Raw genomic sequence first — 19,637 nt, forward strand, 5'->3', positions numbered from 1 at the left:
TTCCAAACCGAATTTCTTTACCATCCATGTCAATGTCTTTACATTTTTTTTTTAATATTTCAGACTTGTAGTCGAACTACTTCCTCAAAGTCTTCTTCGAAATCCAAGTCGTCAAACGAATCAACATCGTCGTCTCCCGACATCACTTCGCGTGGTCCTTTACAGAATGGCAACGGCAGTGCTAGCGCCAATAACAACAATGGCCACTGTGCAGGCAAGGACATGCAAAATGGGAATAATTCCGCAACAAACGTTCCGAACTCCAATGCTGGTGTAGGTGCTGCAGCTGGCGGAGCAGCTACCATGTCAGAGACTAGTGACGATTCCAGTCTCAATAGTGTAGATCTCGATCCAATGATGGCTCATTTGGACGGTGGCGCTGCGTACATCGACAGTGATACTGGCCTGGAATCGATGTCCTCCGCCGAAGCTAATACCAAGGCGTGTTCGCTATGCTTAGATGGCTCGCAGACTATTATGGGTTCGTCGCCCAGCAATGAGACAATAGTTGTAATTGAGAATCTGAGACAGGAGGTTACACGCCTTAAGTGCGACAAATTGGATTTGTTGCGCCAGAATGTGGTAAGTACCGGCTAAACCGCATGGCTGCCGCCCTCACTCACGCATGTTTCTTGCCCTTTACAGACCTGTCAACGCGACATCAAACGCTACCGGGAACGAGAACTTTCACTGCAGGGAGATCTGGCGGCCGCTGGCAAAGAAATCCTACGCTTGCGAGATCTACTCAAGGAATACGTGCCGGAAGTGGCTGCATCTCCCCTCTCCATTTCACCCATTTAAAAGAGGCCGTTGACACAACGAACTGTTCTACAGCAAGAATTTTGAATTACGTTAAAATCGAAGTTTGCAAAGCAAATCATTATTACAAAACCAATAACCAATTGTGCCGTGTAAAACACTTGCTAACCCCGAATAATGCTAAGCGCTTAATGCAAAATACACCTGTGAATATTTCTTGAAGAAGCGATCTCTCGAGCAGCCGCTACAAACAATCGTTCGACGAGTGGATGCGTTCAAATTCATTCACAGCGAATGCAAAAACAAACGAACAGAAATGAAATGAAATGAAATGTAGCCCCTTTGACCTTCGCGCGTGCCCTAGCACAATATGGAGCGGCGGCGATGGCGACGACGATGAACTAACCTTTGTCCCCCTGTCTTCAAACTCACACCAACACAAATATTTACACCAAAAAGTAAACTTAAGTATATACTTTTAGATATTAGAAAAACCACCCACAACACCACCCTCGGCAAGATTGGAAGATACGAACTTCGTCTCCCTATTTGTACATTAAGATACGAAACCAATCCATCAATCTCGCAGCAAGCTCCAACAATCACATTTGGCATTATCGCGACGATTATCATCAGCTTAGAAACCTATAGGGATTATGGTACAACCATTTTTGTTAACCACAATAAAGTAGTAGATCATAAAAAGTAATCGAATCGAAATCGAAAATGTTATCGAAATGAGCTTGTAGTGAAATGGAAAATAACAAACAATTTATTAATTCAGTATTTATTTAATAATTATTTAGAAAGTATGAAACATGTTCGTAGCACTGCGAAAACACCACACCGAGACACACTGCTCACCGTGCCAAACGTTGTGAATACGTATCCACTTCTTGGTCACAGGCCATTATAGATTTGATAAAAAAAGGTATCCCCCCCAAAAAAAAAGAGTATATAACAGCAATAAAAAATGTCCCTGGCCCGAAAACCCAGGCGAGCCATACCTTGCTGCAGACTTCTAAAATGCGAGGTTCCCTGCCTACAATTGGCTTTTCTCTCGCCATGAATCTCCTTAACAAGAACTGTCTTTCGTATATTTTTTTGTGCTTCGCCGTTCTTAGTTTACAGCAATGTCTATTCATTGGTCCTTAAATAGATGCAGGTACAAGAGGCATTGGACAAGCCGTTCAACTTTAAACAAAACAAATTGTATCCTAAACTCCTTAAATTTCCATGCTCTTTTATTCAATTCAAATCGGGGCCATCCAAACTCAATGTTTTCTTGGGCCGTGGGGCCAAACCTTCCGTTATTCACCACATGAAAACCGGCTGTTTAGTGTGTCCAAGGTGTCGCAATGAAATCACAAAACACAAAAAGTAGAGAATCATTATACCAAATAATAACAGTAGTATGTGACATCAACCTGTATGAACCGATCATTCATATTTGTATCACTCCCCCCAAACGCCCACTTAAAGTTCCCCTCATCAACGGGAACCTACCACCAACAAATTCACTATAAAAAGCACAGCACAGACTTTGCAACTACAGAGAACTGTTCACATCCACTCCGTTTCTCCCGCTCCTTGTACATAAGTATTCTCTATTTTTTATCTTTAACCTTTTTTAAGTAATTTTATAATTATTTATATCTCTTAGGCAATGGACACTGGATCTATTGCCGTATTTACATAAATATATACATACATATACACACACATACAAACATAAATAGAAATCAAAATGCAAATGTTCTACAACCCTCCAAACATTTTCTATCGTGCGAGTCACTAAATCTGCACTCAAGGAAGTTGAAAACAATCTCAGGCGATATCATTTTTTACTCTAATTAGTGTCTCGGTACGGGAGAAAACGTGCCACTTGGCGATATATACCTATGAGTGACTAAATAGGGACTAAAAAAAGTGTAAAATTCGATTATCAACGTCATTTATAAAAATAAAAATTTATTTGCCAAATGTCTTTTTTTACCTTTTAGAGTGAGGCTTATTTTTATTTCTCTTTCTAATTTATTTCTTTTCCAAATCAAGATTAATAATCGAAGATTTTCTTTGCAATGATTTTCCCTGACTGGGATTTGAACAGCCAACCTTACGATTGTGAGGCGTATGCTATCCCTCTGTGCTACCGGCCTTTCTTCATTACAGAAGGCTAAGTTAACATACATTCTCTTGTTTGGGTTTTTTTGAGCGATAACAGTTGATTATGAGAAACTAATTAGCGAAACATGAATGATAGAATTTCGACAGTAATGCATTTTGTTGTTGTAAATCTTGAAATCTCTACAAACTATCATACAAAAGGACCTAAAAAGTGACTATTCTGCGAGGGAGTGAGAAAGTCACTTCCAAATGTTTGGAGGGAAGTAGAGAACATGTCAAAAGCCCGCAATTTACTTAGTTTTAATGCTGTTGTTAAACAAAGATATGAAATTAAAATAAAAAAACACACACCTTAAACTCAGAACAAGAGTTAATTCACACAAACAAACACACATACACACAGTGTCATTCGCATCATTGGAGGACGAAGGTATCGCCACAAGTGGCCTGTCACAAAACTCTGTTGTTTAATTTTGAAATATTTACCGAAATACATACACAACCATACACATACAAATGTACCACAATTTTGAATTTGTCTAAAGTGGCCGAAAGAAACTGTTTTTATTTTTACCCTTTTTTGTTAAAATCTTGAATGCTAAAAGAAAATAATAAAGAGCGAACTTAAAACTCATTATTCAATAATACATGGCTTTAATTTCTTGCAGATTAGGTAAAAATCTACAAAAGGCACTTTGCAATTTTGCTGGATTGTTTGAGGACAAATGAAGCATATTCAGCCCAATTCTGAAAACTCCCTGGGAATAAACTCTCCTTCTAATAAAATGCTTCTATTCTGATTGAATTGGGAGAGGGAATTTCGAATTATCGAAAACAGCTGTTTTGCTTGAGCTCTTTTATTTTGGCTAAACATTTGACTTGGAAAAAAGAACATAAAATGAAAAAATTAACAAAAATAAGCTTTTAAGGTTGCTAAAAAAGTTTAAAAACATGTTTACTGTTGCTTTTGTAATGTTTGTTTCAATTTCTGTATTTTAATAGTGCACGGCTTGCCACCATATGTCTGTATTGTGATACCAACTACCCGTCTTCATCCAACAATCGTTGTGTCGTGTTGGCCCTGATTGCATGCGGGGCACACATCCTGCATGTTGACGTTTTCCCTTGCCAAAAGGAGTTAAGGTGGCTGAATCGTAATAAAGAGGTTTGCTTCTCCTTCGTCGTCATAAATGCTGTGGTGGTCTGCCTGATACGCCGTATTATCTATAGGCCTACTTTTATGGAGCTATAACTTGAAGATCTAATCGACATTTCCGTGCGGCGGCCGCTTTCTTGGTGGTTGGGACGGCTCCTGGACATAGTGCTGCCGAAAAGCGACTTATGGATTTATTGTTACTCCTGTGGAGTAAATGCTGCCAAATGTGGCGTCAAGTATCTTTGAATAATTGCACACGAACATTCCATTATGGAACAGGCAGAAGACTTCTTGCACATCAATGACTGCCGCCCGATTCTACTTTAAGCTCAATGATAAGGGACCTCCTTTTGAGTATCCGACTCGAAACGGAGTGCCAATAAAATTGAAAACTTAAGTAAATCTTCTATGATGGGAGAACCTAAGAAATTTGTACTTGATTTTGATGAAAAAGTGAAAAACCATTTTCATACATTTTAAATTGTTCGTAAATAACAAGAAGTGTTACCATTTTTTTCAAAAAAAAAAAAAACAAAAAAAATTCACAATTTTTTATTCTAGCTCCCTTTCATTTGTTTGGGGGAATTTTTCCCAAGTTTTATCGTCTCATTCTCCCTTTTATATCGATTCAGAATAGCTCCCTTTTTCCCTGGGAGATATTTCCCCTTTTTGAAGTTTGTTTAGAATAAGGGAAAAGGGATTAGGGAATAATCTCACACAGCCCAATTCTGAAAACTCCCTGGCAATAAACACCCAGTTAATTTCCCCCTCGAATAAAAATTCTTAGACTCATATTTCGAGATGTTATAAACGGAATGACGAAATTAGTATGCCCCCCATCCTATGGGTAGGGTATAAATATTATTACTTTTGGAATTAAGTAAAACCCGCGAGAAAATCCTTAACAGGCTGGTTGTTGTTGTAGCCACATTGGTATGTTGAGGTACCAATCCCCGTCAGGCTCCATTAGTGAGTAAGCTCGTTTCAATCGCCGCGGGAAAGTTAGGGCGATTGGCTACCTAATGCGTCAATAACTCGCCTTGCCATATAGAGTATTACAGACACTCAGTATTTAAGCAAGAGCCGGTGCCGCCCGCCCCCTCACTGAAACTCTCCATTCCATATTGCTGATTGTCCGCGACTACAATTGTAGTAACTCCGTCTAATCTCCCGTCAACATGGCGGGTTAGCTGTAGTTGTGGTTATTCTGAAGAGGGAGTTATACTCCGCATCAAAGGATTGCGGAGCATAAGGTGGCCTAAAATGGATCGTTGGTGACCGCTGATCATGATACTAAGCGAATGTGAATAAAATTTCTACGTTTCCCATTCAAATGGTTGCAGATGAACCAAATGGACGGACTGCTGATAGGAGTCCTGACTGGTTATAGCAATAACAGTTTCGGTCGGACTTTTGCCGGGCAACTTTTGTATCACTGACCCCCAAATGCAGGTAGAAGGCTCAGAATTTGCGATTTTCTTTTTTTTTGGTAGAGTTCCCAGAGAGAATAAATATTGTAGATAACGATTTCTGTTAACAAGGAATTATAGAATAACATAATCGTTAGTGTAAACGATTTTTTGTCGTAACTAAACGCTGTTCGTTATAAGTTACGGAATTGCGGTTCTAGTGTCGCAAAATAGTCGCTGAACTCCCGTTCACTCTCCCTTTCGTTACTTTCATTTTTTTGCTCACTGCTCGAATCTGCTGGCTGAACCATATCGTTGTTTGGTCGATTGCCTATGTTCCCTGCACTGGTAATAGGGGACACACCATTGTGTATACTTTCGTTGCGTTGATCACCAGCACGAATTTGATTAATATGCCTCCTATACTTCTTCCCTTGGTACAAAATTTGGTAGTCGATGTCAACCAGGTGCTTGGTTATCTTGCCCTTCAGTCATTTACTCATACGTGGGATTCCCGAAAGGAAATAAACGACTTGATCATCAACTAGCCCTTCATATACTGTCTGGATGTAACTTTACACACATTGCCCTCAACGCGTTTTTCATTGTCTGCACATTTCGTTCTGCCTGACCGTTCGTGGCCGGGTTGTATGGTGCGGTATAATTGTGATACTAACGCCCCACCAAATTACTATTGAACTTAGCCAAGGCGGATGTAATAAGGGGGTCTTAAGCGAGCAGCTGTTAACAGCCGACCAGGTTTGACAGTATTAAGATGTCAGATTTTTGTTTGCTGTTATCTTCTTTCTCGCATATTCTCCGATCATGTACACACACGCACACAAATTTCTTTGTATGTGTTGGCAAAACGTCGATCAGCTTGATGACAAAATGGCGGATTGCACCATATGATTTGTGGTTGTTGCACAAATGAGATCACCTTTAATTGTTTCACCATGGAACTCAGCCGAGGAAAAATTTGTTCCATTATCAGAAACAATCACCATAGCCAGCAAATACTTCGTGTAGCAGTGTAATCGTTGCAGATGCCGTAATTGCCTTTGTAACCTTCACCTCTAACCAGTTGGAGAAAGCACCGCTAATAATGAGAAAGCACCGCTAATAATCACTCCTTCAAAGGGCCCCGCATAATCTACGTGAACACTGAAGCCTTGGGGTACTCCCAATGGTGGTCTTTGCACTTTGAAGGTATGTTTGCATATTTTGCACAACTGTCGGTGTTCAAACGTTATGCATACAGATGACAGTCGATAGTCCATTTCTGGTGACTTATAACCAGTCTTTGCAAGACAACGACCACTTTGCAGTAACTGCATAATCTTACCGAGATGTGTGTCCTTTCTTCCACGCGTTCTGCCGTAACAGGTATCTGGTCGATACCTGTTGTCGTTAAATGTGTCTTTAGCGTCACCAATCTTGTTTATTCTTTTCGAGAGTGATATTCGAGATAAATAATCGGCATTTATATTCTCTTTAGTTTTGCTGACCACGTGAAAATTAAAATTGGAAAAAAATCGGCATAAATTGACATCCTTAAAATACATAATATAGACGCCGACTTACTCGGTTGAAGAATTTGCACTAGCGGCTTGTGATCTGTAATTAAGGTCCAAAGTCGTGCATACAAGTATTTGAAGAACTTCTGAACGGCCCACACTATCGCCAAAACCTCCTAATCAATCTGTGGAGACCGCTGTACCGTCGCATAGTACGACTTGCGTTGAAGCTCCTACATTGTCTTCGGTTTTGCCGCATATTCTATTGCTTCAATGTGTTTATTAGATTTATGAATCCCTCTGGCAAAAACTCGTTAAATGTGTCTTTAGCGTCACCAATCTTGTTTATTCTTTTCGAGAGTGATATTCGAGATAAATAATCGGCATTTATATTCTCTTTAGTTTTGCTGACCACGTGAAAATTAAAATTGGAAAAAAAATCGGCATAAATTGACATCCTTAAAATACATAATATAGACGCCGACTTACTCGGTTGAAGAATTTGCACTAGCGGCTTGTGATCTGTAATTAAGGTCCAAAGTCGTGCATACAAGTATTTGAAGAACTTCTGAACGGCCCACACTATCGCCAAAACCTCCTAATCAATCTGTGGAGACCGCTGTACCGTCGCATAGTACGACTTGCGTTGAAGCTCCTACATTGTCTTCGGTTTTGCCGCATATTCTATTGCTTCAATGTGTTTATTAGATTTATGAATCCCTCTGGCAAAAACTCAATGGAGCATGCAGCAAATACGCACTTTACCTTATTTAATTTAAATCCACATTTCGCCAGCTTATCCAAGGTCAAGATCTTTAAACATCTCCTCTACATCCTTGGCAAAAGGTACCTCAACAGAATCAAGCAGACGAATGATAGAACCCAACAAATACACTTGCTAAGGTTCTCAAAGCGAAAATTACCCGAAACATTTATATGGGACCTATATCTAAATCTGGTCCGATTTTTATGATTCACCAGTTATATCAAACGTGGTAAGAAATTCCTTCGTGCCAAAGATCAGAGCTATATTTAAATCTGAACCGATTTCACGCAATTCTTTGTCACTAGGCCTCCCTCAAACGTCATCTATGCTATACTTCAAGAAAATCAAAAACGTTATTTTCACTTGTATATGATGATGTAAAGTTGAAAACTAACCTTTCAAAGGGACTTCAAAAATAATTTAAACGACATAAAGCCCCATTAAACATCAAATATAAAAAACAAAATTATTTTCGTACATAAGGTTTAGTAGACGTACTATACCAAATTTGAATAGCCAATTTGAATATATCAAAATATATTCAATAAAGACCGTCTCCTATAAAATTGGGTTTTTGTCGCTTACGTCATTTTCGCTGGTGGGTCTCGATATGATGTCCAAAAGTGTATTAGTGGATGGTCGGTCATCGCGGGTGGTGAATGAACATACTGGTAACGCCTCGACGTGGTGAAAAATTGCAAAATTCTGTTCATTTGTTTGGCTTGGTACAGCTGGTCACATGAAATAATTCCTTTCTTTTCGTTAATCACTGAATAGTCTCTCAATGATTCTTTCAGAATTTTCAAGTTGAGACCCTTCGGTGTATCTTGGTTTTTAGTATCTTCTTTTGATTTATCTGATAATTAAAAATAAAAATATTTTTGTTTGTTTCTCTTTCGAGACGACTTTACAACCATATTAGGTGTGATGGCTTCAAGGGCTTAGAAGACTTTTCAACCAAAATAGGTGTGATGGATTCAAGGGCCGTGCGTTGGTATGTTGTATTGTATTTCAATCGTATTAATAGCGAAAACGCATGATACAATTACCACATTAACCACACTCGATAACTCTGACTATTAGCTGTACTTTTCCCAATGCATTTATTTTTGTGTAATGACAGACATTCTTTCTGTGACAAATTACAATTCTTCCGTACTACACATAATTTTTTGTATCTGTTGGAAGTTGTATTGATGTGCCCAGGTTCGAATCATGGCCGGGCTCTGTCGAATTTTTCATTTTTCAAGTTTTCGCCTGTTAGGGCGTTTGTTTGTTTCTCTTTCGAGACGAGCTCAATGATCGGAGTTGCAAATGGAAAAGCAAAGCCAAATATAGCAACACACACCAAAAGTGTCATTGAGTGTTTTTCATAAGTGTCTATTGAGTCCCAAATATTGGGTCTTATGCAGTTCTCTGATTGCGATATCACTTGGTAGAGAAGATTTTAAGGGGAGTGTTATCGGGAGTGTTCTGAAACTCACTTTATCTAGTGAAACGAAAACTTTTTTTCGTTTCAGCAATCAGTCAGCAAATCAAATGGCTTTACAGAAAAATCATGTTTTAATTTTCTTTTTTTTTCCTCTTTTCCCCGCTATCACAAAACAGCTAATTTTGGCAGCGGAAGTCAATCTTTCTTTTATTTGAAGACAGAAACAGGCGAAGACCACGGCTCATGATTAATTTTTATAAAATCGATAAATATTTAAGCCCACATGAACGAAACACCGTTCTTAAACCACAAACTATACAAACCATTTTCGAATTTCTCCTCGAAGTAGTGAAAGCAAAACATTTACATACATTTTAAACATCACACATTTTATTCTATTACAAAAATTTTTATTTCACATGGAATCTGCATAACATGTTTAAACAAAATAAACAATACTTCTTTTTATGGCATAGAAAATACTAACAACATAAGAGATCTAAGTAATATTTTGATTTTATTTCTTTAGTCGATAGCAGCACTCATTTGATGCCAAAACTCCATTCATAGTTTACGGTCGGCAAAAAAAAAAATGTCCAAATAGACTGCCGTGTCGTGACCAGCAATGTTTGCTAAGCTATGTGTGACTAGAAATGTGAAGGATGAAATGTTACGCTTATAGATTCATTACGCTAAAGGATTCCACAAAATGATAATAAAATTATTTCTTAATAAACCCATCCCTCGCCAAACCCGTAATACTGACTTTCATTTGAAATGTGTTCGACAGATCACACCCCCGCCATTCTAGTTAGATCACAAAAAAAAAATATTCGCTTTGATCTTTATGTGAACCACACAACATATAATATAAACTAATTCAAGGGACTTTTTCTTTAGTACTGGGCTTTGGCTAACTGTCTAACGGGCAATATTAACACAAATATTGGAAAATGAGCAATTTCAATTTATAATTTTATCTAGACGCTTACAGATAAGTACCTAAGACGTGGAGGGCGTTCATTATACATAGTAACGTTTTTGGTAAATGAGATTCGAATTATGATTGAAAAAATCCACATCGAGGACGCTCGAAATAAACTTCAAACAAATATATAATTAATTTCAAAAATACATACATATCATTCAGTGGAAGAATTAACCACATTAATATAATTTGATAGCAATGGTCAGTATATATTGGTGACATGCATAGAAGTTCAGATCTTGGCAGATAAAATAGAATTCAATACATATGTATGTATATGCATGTTCTTGATATTTTCCTATCGACATAAGACGGGCATGGAATGCAATTCAACCCCGATGTGGTTTATTTTCTATAAATTAAATTTAATTTTTCTAAACCTAAATGACTTCATACATATCAAATTAGTTTTGAGTAATACTTCAGCTTTTGCGTGCGGCGGACATAGTATAAAATCATTGGTAATGCAAATGTCCCGTCACAGACGCATCGTACTCAAAAATAGTTGAACAAATAAATTAAATTAGTTTGAGAAAGACTTGGAAAATAGTTTGTAGTGAGTGCCAATTACATAGGGACTAAAACAGATAAGACTATTCACAGGAAATATCGGCGTTAATTTCTGCGACTGCGACTCGTTTAGCCGTCGGATAGTGATGGTGTAACCCATCCATATTTTTCATGGGTTTTAACCAACGAGCGAAATGCTTCCTCAGCCCTTCGTCTGCAGAGGAATAGAAAAAATTAAACTGTTGTTTATGGTGTATGTGGAAGTTTTTAGACTGACCTGCTGAATTCCTTCGTGTTTTTGGTTTTTCGCATTATGCGACCTTGACCCTTGACAAGACTTGCAGCAAACTGCATTAGTACTGCCTCCACTGTATATGCGCTCGCCCACCCGCGCGGCGTTAAAAGCTCCATGCAAATTGCGCCTCCATCCATTACATATCCTTTTTCTATATGCGGTTCAACAACACGCATAAACGGTGGGGCAAATGGAAAGTTGTCGGGAAAAGCCAAGTGCAACAATATAAATGGCACATTAAGATCTATCATATCTTTTGCCAACTTTGAGTCCGGATCGACGGTGTGCAAGCGAGCGTACCATTCGTAAAGGTTGTCATTGATAAGTTCCACCTAAAGAACCAAAAAAATAAAATTAGCAAGAAAAATAATTATCGCACTTTTTGATTTAACAGCAAGCAAAAGGAATTTTTCGAGTTCGCACATTCGCTTTACAAACAAAATATCGACCGATTCTATGGCAAATAGAGGCATTTAGGGGCTTACGAAGTTACAATTGAAGGCTTTGCAGGCTTTATTTAGTAAGGACCTTATTTATTTATTTTATTTTATTTATGTCTTAATAGTAATACATGAGCCTCCTCGCCCAAAAAAACGTAATACAACAATATATTCTCCTAAATAAGCATTTAAAAGTTAAATACTTCACGGTTACAAAAATATATAAGATTCTTAGCCTAATTCATTTTAATTGGCTCCCCACCCATAACAAGATTTTGAACATATCCCATGTTAGCAATAAGTTTGATCTGTAGAATAGAAGTTAATAAGTTTTAAGCGAAAAACATTATTCGAGTGTAAAAAGAATCTCAACTCGGCGGGCAATACATTCCAACACCTGGTCACACGAATACAGAATGATCTTTCGAAAACAGACCTAAATATACGGGGCAAGTTTATCTGAGTACTACTCGAGCGAGAAAAATTGAAATACCTACGCAGGGTACCGGTGGACTACACGCGAAATTTTCCATACATCAGGAAAAACAGAAGAAGTCAAAATAGAATTAAATAAATGCAAAATCAAATCAGAAGTATAGGGAAATAAAAGTTCAAAAAACTTGATAGCAATACAAGTTTTTTGAACTTTTATACTTGATAGCAATACCATCAATACCCAATCCCATGGCAGCCGGTTGTACGCACCGGATTGACCCGATGGAATCTTCATCGGCAAGGGCTGCCGCCTCAGTGTACGTGTTCGTCGTTTTTCGTCATGGGAGAGGCACATCCCGGAGTGCCTTCTCCGTACGCTTCTGGTCCGTGCCGGGATTGAAAAGAACCCCGGACCCTGGTTCTGTTCCGTTTGCCAGAACCGCCTTCATCATCGGTCAGTGTCGGTGAGGTGTAACCGGTGCTTGGAGTGGGTACACTTCCGCTCTTGCTCTGGCCTAACTTCGCTACGGGAGTATAGCCATACTGGCTATGTCGCTAGGTGCTGTGCGAACATAGCCAGCAGTGGGTCACAAGCGTCGCCTTCGGCGTCCTCGTCGTCGGACTATGTGACCCCCCCCCGACCTCTCCCGTACGGCAATTTATGCAACGACAGCACCCTAGCCCTACTATTGCCAGGCCAGTGCCGGGAAGTGTATCGTTCTTGCAGTTAAACTGCAATGGACTGCGAGGCAAGATTGATGAGATTGTAGATTTTATGAGTCGGAAGAGCATATCGGTCGCAGCGATCCAGGAGACAAAGCTGACTAACACCTGCAGCTTGCACAGTTGTCACGGCTACAATGTGCTACGTAAGGGTCGCTCAAGGAATGGAGGTGGGGGATTGGCCTTCGTTATACACCATTCCGTGCAGTATAGACCTATCTCGCCTGCGCTTGACGCTAGTGACCCATACATGGAATGTATGGGGGTAGCAGTCAGGTCTGGTACTGCCGAGATAGAGATATACAACGTGTATATACCGCCGGTTGGTAGCTGTGTCCCGATTAATGGCCAGGCCTACAGCCCCGACATAAGTGGGTTGCTATCTGGCCATGGTCGTCTGGTTCTGGGGGATTTTAATGCACATCACTCGTCATGGCATTCTCCCCTAGATAACGAACAGCGTGGCATAGCTTTGGCAGAGCAGATAGATAGCTCCACGTTTTGCACGGTGAATGAGGATGCCCCCACTAGGATTACGAGGAGGTGCAGCAGCTCGCCAGACATCTCAATTGCATCCCCTGATCTCCTGAGTGACATATCCTGGCAAGCCGTCATCTCTTTGGGGTCAGACCACCTCCCCATAATCCTCACCATCGACCGACCACTCGACTTCATAACCTCTGAGCGCCGGACGTTCATCAATTACAAGAAGGCCAGTTGGACCGGCTTCAGAGAGTATACCAATCGCCGCTTCAATGAACTGCCACCCCCCTCTGATGTGCTTGTGGCCGAGAGGAAATTCCGAGACATCATCAACGCAGCAGCCGCTCGCTTTATACCAGCCGGTCGAATACCGCAAGTGCGACCCAATTTCCCGGCGCAAGCAGTGGTACTCGCAGACGAGCGTGATGGGATTCGTGCTATGGACCCCGCTAACCCCAGAATCAACGAGCTGAATCTGGAAATAAACAGGGTAGTCAACGAACATAAGCGGAATTTGTGGCTGGAACACTTGGAGCAATGTAACTTAGGCACCGGTGCAGGCAAACTGTGGGCCACTGTTAAGTCTCTCTCGAACCCCGGTAAACGGGACGACAGGACCTCAGTCACTTTTGGCGAGGTAACCGTGACTGATCCGAAGAGATGCGCCAGGTTGTTCAACCGTCAATTTATTGGGCATCCCGAGAGAGACAGGGCAAGGAGGAGAGCCATTCGCCGTATTAGTGGTCTCCGAGCCGATGAACAGTCATCACAATTTACTGTGGGCGAAGTTACGAATGTCATCCGTGGCGCCAAATCTTCCAAGGCGTTGGGCCCTGACGGAATCTCTACATTGATGCTGAAGAATCTGGATTTACCTGGAGTTGAGTACCTTACCACTGTCCTTAACCTGTCATTGAACACTCTTATAGTTCCCGATGTCTGGAAAATGGGCAGAGTGATCCCGCTACTGAAGCCTGGTAAAGACCCGAGTTTGGGGGAGTCGTACAGACCGATCTCCCTTCTCTCACCAGTGGCTAAGACGCTTGAGGCATTACTCCTCCCGAGCCTTGTAGGAGAATTTCCATTCGCCGAGCATCAACGCGGATTCCGGAGACTGCACAGCACAACAACAGCTTTGCATGCCATCACCACACACATTTGCCGTGGCTTCAATCAACCCAGGCCATGTGATAGGACGGTCCTCGTGGCACTGGACCTATCGAAGGCATTCGACACGGTCAGCCATGCCAAATTATTTGAGGACATCGCCAACACGTCCCTCCAGCCAGGCTTGAAACGTTGGGTCGCGAATTATCTGTGTGGCCGCCAGTCATTTGTGGAATTTAGGGATAAGAAGTCAAAACACCGTAGAGTGTAACAGGGAGTTCCCCAAGGTGGGGTGATATCTCCGGCTCTGTTTAACCTCTACCTATCCTCCATCCCACCTCCTCCAGACGGCATAGAGATCGTATCTTATGCGGACGATTGTACGATCATGGCATCAGGCCCCCCACCCATTGATGACATCTGCGATAGGTTGAACGTCTACCTCAACGAGCTTGCCTCATATTTCGCTGCAAGAAATTTGAAGATATCCGCCACCAAATCTTCAGCCACACTGTTCACTACAAATACGCGTGAGGTGAATACTGAGCTGACTGTGATGGTCGATGGAGAAATGATTCCGACCATCAAGTGTCTCAAAATACTTGGCGTCACATTTGACAGCTCCTACACTTTCTCCCCACATGCCACAGCAATCTGCAATAAAGTCAAAAGTAGAAACAAGGTCCTCAAGTCACTCGCTGGCAGCACTTGGGGCGCAGACAAAGAAACCTTGTTGACCACGTACAAAGCAATTGGCCGGTCTGTGGTAAGTTATGCAGCGCCAGTGTGGTCACGTCAACTTTGTGACACGCAGTTGAATAATATTCAGATCTGTCAGAATGCCGCCCTCCGAACTACGACGGGCTGTCTCCTCAGTTCTCATGTGGACCACCTTCATCAGGAGACAAAGATCCTACCCGTGCGAAGACATAACTACATGCTGTCTAAGCAATACCTTTTGGGCTGTTATCGCAGAAATCATCCAAATCATCATCTTGTGGCCTTAAGGCCCAGAAGCCTTAAGGTTGATCTACACGATCTAGAGCTTGAGGTCCAGCGCTACAAGAGAGAACCTCTAGATCAAGCGGGTCTGAACAACATTCATGCAGACACGGTAGCAGACGCGTTAATTGGCTACCGGGTGAATGTAGTCCTTGGAGAACGACCACCACCCATTGCACCCGAAGAAATCGACCTCCCCCGGCAAACCAGAGTGGTTCTGGCTCAATTACGTTCCGGCAGATGCAGCCGCCTCAATTCCCACAGAGCTAGGATTGATGCCGACGTGCAAGATGTATGTCCCGATTGTAACCAGGGACCGCACGATACACGTCACCTGTTTAACTGCCCGGCCAGACCCACCCGACTCAGACCCAGATCCCTGTGGACGCACCCCATCCTAGTCGCGGAGTTCCTGGGTCTTGACACTCAACAGAATCAAGCAGACGAAAGATAGTACACAATAAACTGCTAAAACAACAACAACAACAACCATCAACACCAATGGACTTAGCCTTAATTTTTCCTAAAGCTACCGCAACATCATTAATATTTACACAACGAAAGGAAATGAATCTCCAATATCGGAAATGATTCAAAATCAATATTAATAGGTCGGTTAGCTCGAACACAGGAACCAAAAAAATTGTTAACCGGATCAACATCACCATCACACACTAGACTGTCATCGCCAAAGAAACCAGAACCCTTAAGAACACCTTAAAAGCCCTTGGAATCTAGACCAACAAATCGTTCAGAATAATATATATTCCTTTCCTTCCGTACAACGGATTTGGCGTTGTTCCGATATTTACAAAAAGTCCAAGGTGATACGAGCACCCAAGTCATTGACATCAGAAGTGTTAAAGAAGGCTGCATAATAAAAGTCAGAAGTACTGCATCAAACCGTCCCAGTCAATATTTCCATAGTCCCGGTACTCTATGATGTCCAAAAGCCAAAACGATATAAAAAGATGAAAAAATAAGTGCGTGGTGAGAAATGGATGGGCACTGAACTTGATTAGAGTAACAGGTCGTTGAGCTATCACTTACGAGCATAAAATCTATTAAAGATGGTGATCTATGAGCAACACTATAATGGGCCGGTCTAGAATTGTGTACAATAGATAAATCAAGCCTACTACAAACAGATCGCAATAAGGAAGACCTCGATACATCAAATAAATCGCAGTTAAAATCACCGACAATAATGACTTTTGAGTAGTTCAAAAGAATGTCATAGTGTAGTTCCTCAAAAGACATGATATCGCCGACAGGCGGAAGATAAACCATACCAAATAAAAGATTCATATTACCAGAGGTTATTTCAAGGAAAAGGGACTCACATTTTCCCAAAACAGAAGAACGAAACACAGCTTTGTATTTCAAAGTATTTGACACATATACACCTACTCCACCACCCCCCATCACATCACGGTCATTTCTGTAAAATCTGTAGCCCGGAATACTAACAGCATTACTATTGGGTTGCCCAAAAAGTAATTGCGGATTTTTTAAAAGAAAGTAAATGCATTTTTAAAAAAACTTAGAATGAACTTTAATCAAATATACTTTGTAGACAAAATCGGCCTGAGCTCGTCAAACTTGACAGAATTTGGAGAGGGTTGAATACTCTAACAATTTATATGTCCCACATTCATTTTCCCAACCATTGTGCCCAAAACAGAACTAAAATTTGCATAATTGCTAACACCAAGATCCATATTTAAATCAAAAGACATCAAAAGTGAAAATTCCTACCATGGTGGGGAACCAAACTGTTGATATTAGATATAGTAATAAAACTTTACTTTTTGAAACATAAAAACATAAAAAACTCCATCAATTATTCAAATGACACAGCCAATCATTTACATTATGAGATCAAAAATTTAATAACTATTCAGAGAATATTAGAAAAATATATGCATATATATAAAAAAATTGTTATTGCAAAATTGTATCTGTACACTCAATAATATTGGAATCAGAAGCTCAAAATTCACAAGCCAAATTTCTCTCAAATCGGATACAGCCAAATTTCCCTCAAATCGGATACAATTTAGGGTAACTAGGGAATCAAAAAACTGAAATAGGGGTAGGTTTATGCAAGCTTTGTTAGATTATGTAGCATGCGCCTTTGCCCCGAATTTCACATTGCAAATGAAATAGTAACCGTTTTGCAACATATCGTGATAATAATTACTTTTGCAAAGATGGTATGAGCAGTGCTGTTTCTGGATAAATGCTATCTAATCCCCATTATGTGGCTTTAACAGTATAGGAGTTTTTTTTCACAAATTTAAGAATTCGAGGATATGAAGGCTATATCAATCACCAATGTTATGGTAATTCCTTAATACATTGCAAGAAAATGTTAACGGGTAAAACCTACTGCACTTAATTTGTACTACGAACAGCAAACAACACTCACCGTAAAGACGGAATCATTTCTGGAACTTTGAATTTTTTGGATTTCCTTGTACTCTTTCATAAGCCGTCTTGCGCGCACACTAAAGTCGGGAGTGGGGTTTACTGGCATTGGTTTAACTCTGAAAGCACATATGGTAAATCAAGGCGGTTTAATCGTCATAGAATGTACTTACTTTTTGTCCATTCGACGCATTCGCTTTCCTGGAGATTCAGGAAAGACCGCAGGCTTCTTGGCCGTAGCAGCATCTGCATCTGTCGCCTTCTTTTCCTCAGGTGTTTCATCTTTGGAAGCGTTGTTGCTTTTAAATATTTTTCGCAACGAAGAAACTACTTTATCTTTTGAGCGAGACATTGCTGCATTCAGTGACAGTTCCAACAAAATAGAAGACTATATTTGGTTGTTTATCGGTGGTAACAGCAGCCAAAGTTTACTTGCAAAGGAATCTTTATGTCCGTTCAATGCTTCCTGTGTAGTTTTTTAAATGTATACCTTCGGTGTGTGTTTAGTCAGTCTTAGATAGTACATCTCATCATAAATCTAAGGACATCCAAAAGTTTAATCGAACACTAATAAAGGCTTTGGAATTTAAAGCTAGACAATATAAACACTGGGACTTTGGTTAGGTCCTTACTCGCTTTGTGGAAACGACAAAACAAAATTTCACATATAGATTTTGCACGGACCAACACAAAGCTGCAGATTGATACAGAAAATAATGCTTAATACCCACCGCCCCAATGTACACCGCAAACTCATGTTGAAAAATCGATGGCGGCGAAGTTAGCGGACATGGGTCTCAGATGAAAACGCTTCCTGCCCTGCTTTGTGCTCTTGCTAAATGGATATGGGTGGCGGTCTGTTGATAATTTATAATTTTAATTTAATAATTTCTTTGTTACAACGCACTTTGCAACAACTAACAATCGACTAATCGACTTTTTGTGTATTTAGAAAATCGAATAGTCGATTAGTCAGTCGACTTGGATGTCTATATGCATGGCCAATGATTATAATGGTTTGGGTTTGATGTGTGTTGTTTCCTCTTCCGTCTTGTCCTTGCCAAAGTTGACCAAAATATTTAGCAACATTCGTTGCACCCTACCCAAAAATATACAAAATTAAGTTCAATTTGAAATCAGAACGTATAGCATTTACAAAAAAATCCTGTAACACCTTAGTAAGTGACACCTGGCGTGTTGAATAAACCGTTTTTTTTCCTAAACCGGGTTCTAATAGCTTAAGAACATCATATACACAATTTCAACAGTACTCACGAAAAGTTAAGGAGGCTTTATAAACTACTAAAACCCGCTTAAAATGCTCATTAAATTTAAGTCTCTCGTCAGCTGATTTTATGAAGTAAAAACAGATGATCGAGCCATTAAATCCGGATTTAAAGATCAGTATAAGCGGTGTTTGAGTGTGTGGACCGTTGTCAAATTCATATATGTTGTTGTAATTACAACCAAAACGCACCCCTTCGAAATTTATAAATAATGAAACACAAACTTTTTAAAAGAAACGAATGCTGCTTTTATTTGTAAGAGCGTGTGTCGAATGAAAGCAATCTCCTATGGTGAGATATAAAAAACTCGTTGACAGATGGTGCATACCGCGAGAAAAAATTTTACTCAGCTGTTGACGGTTCACTACCTGGTAGTAATGTCATGGCACCAACCATGACATAGTGTACCGAAAACAGGTGAGTAAAATTTTTTCTTACGAAGTGCACCATCTGTCAACGAGTTTTTTACATCTCACCATAGGAGATTGCTTTCATTCGGCACACGCTCTTACAAATAAAAGCAGCATTCTTTTTTTTAAATAGTTTTGTGATGCATTATTTATAAATTTCGAAGGGGTGTTATTACAACAACGTATCTGTCAACGAATTTTGGTTGTGTGTGTGTGTATTATAGTTAAGAACCATAACCCACACAAACAACGAAAAAAGGCATGAATCACTGATTTTGACAAATAGTGCACTCAATATTTTGTTGTTGGACAATTGCCACTACCTGTTAATAATATATCCTGGTACCAACCTTTACTTTAGT

At 40.1% G+C, this 19,637-nt stretch overlaps 2 protein-coding genes and 1 long non-coding RNA gene across 9 annotated transcripts in view; 2 read left to right on the plus strand and 1 right to left on the minus strand.

Moving 5' to 3' along the window:
• Positions 1-2,517, plus strand: part of LOC106083842 (rap1 GTPase-activating protein 1) — a 125,881-nt gene extending 123,364 nt beyond the window's left edge. For all 7 annotated transcript variants that reach the window (XM_059364189.1, XM_059364190.1, XM_059364191.1 and 4 more), the window contains 2 exons: positions 64-582; positions 646-2,517. In XM_059364189.1, the coding sequence (XP_059220172.1) occupies positions 64-582; positions 646-801 (675 nt within the window). In that variant the 3' untranslated portion in view covers positions 802-2,517. The remainder of the gene's footprint in view (positions 1-63; positions 583-645) is intronic.
• A 5,658-nt stretch (positions 2,518-8,175) lies between these two features.
• LOC131995521 (uncharacterized) lies at positions 8,176-9,925 on the plus strand. Its single transcript, XR_009397478.1, has 3 exons — positions 8,176-8,405; positions 8,636-8,728; positions 9,696-9,925. It is a non-coding gene; the product is annotated as an uncharacterized LOC131995521 (long non-coding RNA).
• On the minus strand, positions 9,535-18,527 carry LOC106083843 (ubiquitin-conjugating enzyme E2Q-like protein 1). Its single transcript, XM_013247102.2, has 5 exons — positions 18,311-18,527; positions 17,753-18,117; positions 17,581-17,698; positions 10,942-11,291; positions 9,535-10,878 (listed from the first exon to the last, which is right to left on the minus strand). Exons 2-5 carry the CDS (start codon positions 17,929-17,931, stop codon positions 10,794-10,796), a joined length of 732 nt encoding a protein of 243 aa, XP_013102556.1. The 5' UTR covers positions 17,932-18,117; positions 18,311-18,527; the 3' UTR covers positions 9,535-10,793.
• Positions 18,528-19,637: the final 1,110 nt, after the last annotated feature.

This window comes from Stomoxys calcitrans, chromosome 3, assembly GCF_963082655.1.
Source record: "Stomoxys calcitrans chromosome 3, idStoCalc2.1, whole genome shotgun sequence".
In the NCBI taxonomy this organism is placed as follows: domain Eukaryota; kingdom Metazoa; phylum Arthropoda; class Insecta; order Diptera; family Muscidae; genus Stomoxys; species Stomoxys calcitrans.

What these genes read in the sequence shown, in the direction of transcription:
- LOC106083843 (XM_013247102.2), bottom strand. Translation starts at nt 17,931, where the DNA reads ATGTCTCGCTCAAAAGATAAAGTAGTTTCTTCGTTGCGAAAAATATTT. An exon ending in ATGCGTCGAATGGACAAAAA is followed by an intron (nt 17,699 to 17,752) that starts GTAAGTACATTC and finishes ATGTGCTTTCAG; the next exon opens with AGTTAAACCAATGCCAGTAA. An exon ending in AACACGAAGGAATTCAGCAG is followed by an intron (nt 10,879 to 10,941) that starts GTCAGTCTAAAA and finishes ATTCCTCTGCAG; the next exon opens with ACGAAGGGCTGAGGAAGCAT.